A 9,263-nucleotide genomic window follows, 5' to 3' on the forward strand; every position below is an offset into this window, starting at 1 on the left:
GTGCATGTGTGTGTGTGTGGCTGCTTAGGGCTAGTGCCTTTCTGTAACACCTATGGCTCTATGAGCAGCCTAATAACAAACTCAATCTCCAGGGTGACCTTTGGTAGAATGGAATTTTGCTTTGTCATTGGGACCTTATAAGGAAGGGTCTAGACATTGCTTGGTCTCCCCTCAGGGTGAAAATTCTTGCAGCGTCTCCAAATGGTCCTAAGAATCCTGGAGGACCATCTTAGAATATGAAGCTATTCTATTACCAGTTGCGAGCCAAACTGGGGCAACACGTACGCACGCCCAAAGGTAGCTTGGATCTGATGGCGATCCTGCCTTCTGCCCAGTACAGCCACATTCCCGCTGGGTCCTCTCTCTGTCTTTACAGACCAACGGTGAAAACCATGCACCTCTCTTTACCACCCTCGCTCATCCACAAGCTTTTCAACTAAGCAAAGGCAGCAGGGTTCACCTCAGAGGGAGACAAGTGGGGAAGCCAGGGGTTGCTTCCTGCCAAGATTCAAGCCACCACCACAGCAGCAGGCAGACATGAGTTTATTGCATTAGAAAAAACACCAATGAAAACCAGCAAACACCTCTGTATTAGACATATTAGTTTGACTTCAAGGAAGTCATGAAGAAATCTCAAAGAAACTTCTGTCTAGGAGAGAACAATGGTCTCATTCATGCCTCCACTTCCCTCGTCCCTTGACCAACTGACCAATGGGCAGGGCTGTCCACTATGTGACATGAACCACACGACTCCTTTTCCTTGTACATGTCCAGGTAGAGTCACCCGGTCATGAACAGTACGCTCCTAAGATACTGGGACAGAGAAATGTAAAGGTGGGATGTGGGGTTCCTGGCCTGGGATTCTGGTGACAATGGGACTTGCCTAGGGGAAGGAGACCAGAGAGACTGTCCACTCTTCCCATCTCTCTGCTAGCCACGGCCACAGTCGTTGGCATGGATGGCTGCTAGACACGACAGGAGATAATTCGAGCAATTAAGTGACTAAAATACTCAGGCAAACGACTCAGAATACCATGGTTATTGGGTTACTGCTGAGGAGAAACCAGAGAATGGCCATGTGAGAGTACCCTCAGGACAGCTCTGGGCAGAGATGCTACCAGCTGGAGCCAGGCAAAGGAAGTGATGGCTTCCAGCAACCCCTGCCTTCCCAGATGCTAAGCTTTAAGCACTGAACCTTCTCAGCCCTATTCTGCCCAACAGACCAACACTAAACAGTCTCTGTCGGCTTCCACTCTACTTTGTGAGAGCCAGATATGCCTGTACACAGTCCTGAGACCCTTCTGACTGTAACCTTCAAGTTCCAAAACACCACTGAACATCCTAGGTGGACATAGCTCTGGTCAGACAACAGGTCAGCTGAGGCAGAGAGCTCCATGATGTCTACTGCTATGGCTGGGGCAAAGCCTGCAAGGTGGGGACAAGTGAGCCAATAGGGGCTTTTCAGGGAGGAAAGAAAGGCCTATTCCAGAAGGAACAACACAGAAGTGGCAGGAAGCCATGGTGGGGGCTCCCCATGGGTGTGGAGCTGAGTTTCAGGTGCCTGCTCTGAGCTCCCTTCTCCATATCCAGTTCCCCACATTAGCTAGTAGAAGGCTGACACCACGGAAGGGAACCTTCAGGTCCCTCTGGAATCTAGAGTCTAGATCACAGACTTCTAGGCTACTCCTGCCTATGAAATCCTAGCAGCATATCATTAGGAAAACGCCCACTCACACCCCAACCACACCCCATAAGGTGATAATGGAGACATATTAAGGATAATGTGAACGTCCCTACTGGAGACAACTCCAAATTTCCTTCCCACCGTGAATCTACATCATTACGGTATTTTCTACATCAGAGACTTGTTTTGGGAGAACAATCGTGTCCCCCTAGTCCCTAGCTGACAAATCCATTCGGGTTTGAGTGGCTGGCTCTATTGACTATAAATAATTGACATAATTATTCTCAGACAGAAGGCCTGTGTCTCTGCTGCTGCAGCCTAGACCTTTATTAAAGGTGACAGGTCAAGCTATGCTGAGGAAGAGCAGCTTAGGGGTGGGCACCGAGGGTTGGCACTCAGATAGGAGGAGGATGAGGAGGGGTGGCTTTCTCCTGTTTTCTCTGGCCTCACACCTGCTGCCAGTCTCCTTTGATCCTGACGCTGCGGCTGCTCCAGCTGGGCTGTGACGGGTGGCCTTGTCTCAGGAGGAGGGTAAACTTGTGGTTAAAGAGTTCACTTAGGTTGAGTGAGGAGGCCCCCGTGTACCCCAAGTCCTTTGGTTCAGTTCCTGACAGAAGGTGACTGCTCCGGGGAATGGACTCACCTGGGTCCCACAGGTGTGGCGACCTGGGTGGAATGTGGGTGTCCTCTGGAAAGAGGGTCCGAGATGGGGTTCTCCCAGACAGTGACTCTTGCTTTCTCTTTAAACAAGCACCCTCTCTCTCCAGTGTGGAGGACGCTTAGGCAACAGCGTCAAAAGTGAACTCACAGACAAGACAGCCTTAATAAATTAGTATAATACTATTAGAAGGGATGGCATTCGATCTTTTTCAGGAGCACTGTCCTACATGCGGCCTGATGAACTCCTTCCCTGGGAAATTTAAAAAGCCGTCCCTGTTAGCTCTGATGTAAAATTATAAAATAGAAATCTGGTAGGGTTTGTTTTGTTTAAAAAGGAAAAGCCCTGGCGAGGTGGGTGGCCCCGTGCAGTCCTGTTAGCTTTGGCCATTGGGTCTGCCCACAGAGTTCCCTCCTGGAGGCTGGATCTGAATGGAGTCCAGGAAGGGCCGAAGTGCTTGTCCAAAGGGCCTGTGGAGAAACAGATCAAGAGTTGGGAGGGGTCTGAAATACACCTTACCCACAGATAGGATGGGAGTCATGGAGGGTGGTCACAGCAGGACCACCCATACTGGCTTTCTTTTTTCTTTTGAGAATCTCTCTTCACAGTCTTGGTATGTAGACCAGGCTGGACTCAAACTCACAGAAATCTGCCTACTTTTCTGCCTTCCAAATGCTGGAATTAAAGGCTTGGACCATTACAGTATATATAACAAACATAAGGTCTTTGAGAATTTCATACAATGTGTTTTGATCCTATTAATCCTCTTTCTCAAACTCTTCAGAGACCACCCCCCACCTCCCTACCTACCCACCTTTGTGTGTCTACCTTTTTCCCCCATCAAGGCCATTCTGTACTGCCCAAACATTCATGGAAGTGTAGCTTTCCACTGGAGCATGACAGACATATTAGGAGATATAGTCCTGGAGAAGACTGGCCTTGCCTCTCCCAGCAACTAACAGTTACCAACAGCTCCTTAGGGAGGGGTGGGATTTCAGGTCCAACTCCCCTGTGCACACGGGGGTTGGGTCTGCACAAGTCTGGTGCACACAGTCACAACTCCTGTGAGTGCCTATGCCCCGCTGCCTTGCTGTACCTGGAAGACGCTGCTTCCCTGTAAGCTGCCCACTGCCTCTGGCTTTTCAGCTCTTTCTATCCTGTCCTCTGCAATGGCTCCTGTTCCTTTGTCCTCCTCTTTGCAGCTCTGCTCTACCATGTGTGCCCACCACGATGAGTCTCTTTACCACAAGTTCAAAGGTAACAGGGTTAGGTGCCCGTGACCTCCTTATAAACTGAGTAGCTCAGGTTTCTGCTCCAGGAGCAGAAAGCTCACTAACAATCTTCCAAGAAGTTCGCCTTATGGATTTACTCCCAGGTTCCCTTCTCCGTGTGGCCCTACCATCTTATTACTGACCCTGCAAGGCCTGCTGAGCTGTCCTTGAACAGGCTGGTCGTCCAGAGGGGACGAGAGCTGATGTACAGAACTGATGTACTTGTATCCTTAGTTGAAGGGATAGGTTTAAGATCTATCTCATGTAGTCTGGAGAGTTCAAGATTACGGTGCCCTTAGGTCTTAATCTCTGTGCATCTGGGGCCAGTACAGTCTATGGAGTAAGCTCTAGGCTGGTCCAGCTACATAGTGAGATCCTGTCTCAAAAAGTAAGTGCCCACAACAGATAAAATAAAGTGGCTCATGACACTCAGTGCAGGCTTTATGCTCAGCACACCCACAGCCCCCCTTCTCCTTACTGAATATGTAGCCTAACCTAGTCTCAAACCCACTGTGTACTCAGACTAGTCTCAAATCACTGTGTAGCTCAGACTCAAATCACTGTCATGCTGTTTGTCTCAGCTTCACAAGTGCTAGGACTCCATGTGCACACCACTGTGCCAAGCTGATACTGCCATATTTAAATCACCCCTAAGATCAAGGGAATAAAGCACGAGTAAACTGTCCCAAGTGTTACATCAACTCCCACTCAGACAAGCCCAGGGACCCGCCCACTAGCAGGAAGCCTTTGGCTGTTCCACTGAGCTCAGAGTCTCATGACCCAGATCTGGAGGCAGGGCTGACATGTCTCAGGCTGAAGACAGTCCCGAGGCCTAGGAGACCCAGCTGTTGAGCAGCCCTGTTTTCTATGTAGTTTTTTGTTTTGTTTTGAACTAAGGAGTTTATCTGTCAGGACCCCACCCAAATCAGGAGAAGGCAGAGGTGTTACATGTGTTACATGTCCTAGAGCAAGCAGAGGCAGCTTGATAGAATCAGAAAAGGGAGTAGGTGTCCTTTCTTGAGACGTCATCTGGTGATGGCTCACAGGCTTTTCCCAAGGTTGGACCCATCAGGGGCAAAGGAACCCTCTGCTGAGGGCTTTCCTTGAACTGTGAATTCAAGGACAGACAGAATCTAGTCTTTTGAGGGCATCAGAGCTCAGGGTGTGGATGACTGAGACAAGTCACAGTTCGGAACTGGGTTGTCCAGTTACTCTGGATTCTGCCACCTCCTGAAGCCTAAATTGTAGATAAGCACGTTTGGGAAATGGCTTTGTGTATTAGATACTGGGGTTTTATGTAAATATCAAAAGTAGTGTCAAGTAGGTTTCTAAATTCTGTGGTAGCACTTAAACCCAGCTCCGAGGCGGCCGTAGGTCAGACTAGTACACACTGGTCGTTGGGAACAATGGTGGCCTTCTGTGGTGGAACCTGCAACTAGACAGGTCCTACTGGTTGTGAGGACTCGGCTGCCCTAGGGAAGGGGCACTAAGTTTGAGGGTTTCCCGTCTTTCCTTTTATTTCTGAGACAGGGTCCCACACAGCCCAGGCTCTTCTTGGTGAGGCCGGTCTGATTCTCCTGACTGCCTCAGATGGGGATTTTTCAGAGTTCGCAGGGGTAGAGACAGAGCGGTCACACTCACGTGGAGAGAACTTCTGAGGGCAGGTCGGTGATGTAAGAAGGGATCTTCCGCCCAGTCAGGAACTGCGCCACTTCATTGCTAAAGGTGTTACAGTTGTGTTCAAAGAGATTGTACGCTTCTCCTCTGTACATGGAGAGAGGTGTGGAGAGCAGATGAGAAGGCCAGCACCATGACTGTGGTGTGACTGTGACTGTGGAGCGGGAAGGTGGGCAGAGCCTTATGTGAGGACTATGACCAGTCCTCTCAAAAGCTCCAGAAGGACTGCTGTCTGCAGAGCTGGACCTCTGAGCAGTGACTTACAAGGGAAAGATGAACCAGAAACACATGGTTTCTACACAGTTCCAGAATCTACACTCACATCGGGACTAGGATCAGAGTTCACCTCTGGCGAACTCTTAATAAAATTGTCTAGGTTTTTTTTTTTTAAATTTTTCTTATTTTATATATATGAGTGTGTATGAATGTCTGTGTACCATGTTCGAGCCTACAGACTGTGACGGCCAGAAGACTACCTCCTGTTACTAGAGTTCTAGGCTGTTGTGTGTCTGCATGTGGGTCCAGGGAACTGATCCCTGGCCTTACCCTCTAAGACTCTCTCAAATGTTCTTACTCTCTAAGCCATCCCTCAAGCCCCTCCTCGATCTTTTTTTTAAAACATTCATTTTGTGTGTATGTGTGTGGGGACAATGTTTGAGAGCAGGTCCTCTCTTTCCGTAGTGTGGGCCTTGGGGTTCACACTCAGGCGGCTGCGCCCTATGGCAAATGCCGTGCCCGATGAGCCATCTTACCCGGCTTTGACTTCTTCCCTTTGAGACAGAGTCTCTATAGCGCAGGTAGGCCTTTCATTCCAAATGGAGCCAGGGGTGACTTCAAACTTCTGATGCTCCTGCCTCCACTTCTGGAGTGCAGGGATTAAAAGCATGTGTCAACATATCAGTGTAGGTTTCTGTGGTGTGGGGGGATTGAACCCAAAGCTTTGTGCATGATGGGAAAAGCACTCTGCCAAATAAAACTACATCCTCAGCCTGAGTCAAGCTTCTCAAGGCCAATTAATTCAAGTTGGTTATTTCATCTCTCTCCTACCACCAACCCTGTTTTCCAGTAGGAAAAACACTTGCCTGAGGCAGCAGAGGACACACTCACTGATTCTAATCAGCAGGAGTGAGGAGCCTCGCTTCCTCTGAGGCTTCAGCAGAAAGCATGCTGGGATGCAATGCTCGCTGTTGACGAGACTCGGGCTCTTTCTATAGCATAGTAACTTTCTCTTCATAATGAGAGTAGAGACCGATCTGGCTGGAGCTAAGGGTCAGGGATGGCCAAGCTGGCCTTGCCTTCCAGGGTTTGCTTGCTCAGTGGAGCACACAAGCAGCCACCACCCTGTCCTTACTCACCGAAACAGAGACTCCCCCAGGGAGGACAGGTATTCCAGAAAGATTTCTTCTGTGACTTCTGTGTTCCCCACATCAACCACAGAGTCTGGGGGCCCAAGCAATGTCCCTCCCTGAAAGAGTCAACCCAAGAAAGTCACTAAGTCACAGTCTTTATCATGTTATTTTGTTTGTTTGTTGGGTTTTTTTTTTGCTTTTTCTTGGCTGTTCAGGGGATGAAACCCAGGGCCTTAAGCTCGCTAGGCAAGTGCTCTATGGCTGAGACCCCAACATCTTGTTAACACTTTAACATTTTGCAGAGAGATCTTGTTAACTGCAGGCTACGTTCCCCATCTGTTCAATTATTTTTAGACAAGTTTTCACTATGCGGCCCTGGCTGGCCTTGGACTCAACGGGTCCATCTGCCAGTGTACCCTAAGTGCTGGGCTTAGAGATATGTGCCACTGCCACAGGCTTGAAGACAGCTATTTTATTGTGACTTCCTACAAGCACTGTCCCATCAGCTTCATCTTTAAGTGCTGGGACACTCCTGTCACAGGTAGAGGCTATCTCCTGTTTGTATCAAAGTAATACAGTGAAAACTCAATCAGGCTTCCTGTTGCTTGTGGGCCTGGAAGCTGATCCTGTACAGGTCTCCTGCACTGTGCGTACACTCTCTTGTTAAAAAGACAGAAACCTAGCTGAGTGTGCTGGCGCAGGCCTTTAATCCCAGCATCCGGGAGGCAGAGGCAGGCGGATCTCTATAAGTTTGAGGCCAGCCTTGTTTACATTGTGAGCTCTAGGACAGCCAGGGCTACACGGAGAAACCCTATCTTGAAAAATACAAACAACAAAAAGACAGAAACCTAGAACCTTTGGTCTCCTTATGTCCCCAGTAGATGACCACAAGGGCAGAACATGGCAGCTATGAAGACAGTTACAGTGTACTTACATATAATAAATAAATCCAGATTATTTAAGAGGGCGCCAGATCTCATTACGGATGGTTGTGAGCCACCATGTGGTTGCTGGGATTTGAACTCAGGACCTTCGGAAGAGCAGTCGGGTGCTCTTGCCTGCTGAGCCATCTCTCCAGCCCCAATAAATAAATCTTAAAATAATAATAATAATAATAAAATGAAACTCATCATGTAAGGTCCCAGCACTCGGGAGACAGAGACCAGAGGACCTTGGATCCCTGGAACCAGAGTTACAGATGATGGTTGTTAGCTGTCACGCGGATGCTGGGAAGCAAATCTAGTTCCTCTGGCAGAGCAGCCAGGGTTCTTGACTGTTGAATGATGCCCCACAAGCCATGGTTTTAGGTTTCATCACACTGTACTTCGAGCAGGAGCATAAACAGGAGCACCGGTCAGAGGGAGAGTTAAGGGAGGGTTCTCTCCTGCTGCTGTGTGAGTTCTAGAGAGTGAGCTTGGAAGCGAGGCTTGGTGGCAGGTGCCCCGCCCTGCCGCCTCCGAGCCACCGCACTACTCCTTTTTAGAGAGGGTCTCAGGTAACTCAGGTCAGCCTTGAACTCAATAGGTAGCCAAGAGAGATGAACTCCCCATCTTCCCGCCTCTTTCCACAAGCACTAGGATTGCAAAACTACTTAGCTTAAGTTTTTTCTTTTCTCTCCTTCACTTTTTTTTTTTTTTAAAAAAAAAGTGTATGTAGCCCTGGCTGTTCTGGAACATTCTGAGTAGATCAGGCCAGTCTTCAACTCACAGATTCATCTGTTGCTTCCCAAGTGCTGGGATTCAAGGCATGTGTAACGCATCACCACACCTCGCTAATACGAGGACCTGCCACAGGCCAGAGGTATACCCTAGAAGCCGTACAGGCTATAGCCCCCCTACCCCCATCTGCAGGTCAGGGGAAGCCACTCACCGGTGTACAGCTGGAAATACCGCTGCTGCCGAAGAAGAACTCATCCTTGTGTACAACTATAGAGGTGTGCCTGCCACAGAGAGGACAGTGAGCCAGGGACTTACAGCCTGTCCAAGACAAGCAAGTATCACACTGCAGAGAGAAGAATGTCTGCTCCAAGATGGCACCACCGTAGCCAATTTTATATTAGCCAGATGAAGACATGAGCAAGACATTCTCAGTGTGGGATGACTGATCTGGGACTGTCCCACCCTCATACCCAAATCCACAGATGCACAAGTCCCTTGTCTAAAATGGAATAGTCATGGAACTTACATACACCTTTTAAGTGTCTTTAAAGATGACATACAATATCTAACATGATGTAAATGCCATTACGCTCCACCATTCAGGGAATAGTGATAAGGAGTATGTATGCTCAGGACGAGCACTTTTCAGAACATTATCTTTCCTTCTTTTCTTTTTTCTCTTTTTCTCAGAGTCTGAGAAAGCCTTGGCAGGCCTGGAGCTCCCTGTGTAGAAAAGAATGGCCTTGGGGCTGGTGAGATTGTAACTTGAGTATCAGGGATCTGACATCCTCTTCTGGCCTCCTGAGCACTAAGCACATACAGAGTAAAGACATACATACACACACACATAAAAGTAAAACCTGGCTGGGCGTGGTGGCGCACACCTTTAATCCCAGCACTCGGGAGGCAGAGGCAGGCGGATTTCTACAAAGTGAGTTCCAGGACAGCCAGGGCTATACAGAGAAA

General features: G+C 48.8%; 1 protein-coding gene across 2 annotated transcripts in view; it reads right to left on the reverse strand.

The window, feature by feature from the left end:
* Positions 1-399: 399 nt before the first annotated feature.
* Positions 400-9,263, reverse strand: part of Desi1 (desumoylating isopeptidase 1) — a 22,158-nt gene continuing 13,294 nt past the window's right edge. Inside the window, exons 3-6 of one of the 2 annotated variants that reach the window (XM_021216590.2) lie at positions 8,509-8,578; positions 6,646-6,755; positions 5,255-5,377; positions 528-2,812 (exon numbers count right to left, since the gene is read on the reverse strand). In XM_021216590.2, the coding sequence (XP_021072249.1) occupies positions 2,719-2,812; positions 5,255-5,377; positions 6,646-6,755; positions 8,509-8,578 (397 nt within the window). In that variant the 3' untranslated portion in view covers positions 528-2,718. Of the gene's footprint in view, positions 2,813-5,254; positions 5,445-6,645; positions 6,756-8,508; positions 8,579-9,263 lie in introns of both variants that reach the window. The other variant, XM_029548190.1, reaches the window with a different exon arrangement.

This window comes from Mus pahari, chromosome 17 (genome assembly GCF_900095145.1).
Source record: "Mus pahari chromosome 17, PAHARI_EIJ_v1.1, whole genome shotgun sequence".
Classification (NCBI taxonomy): Eukaryota; Metazoa; Chordata; class Mammalia; order Rodentia; family Muridae; genus Mus; species Mus pahari.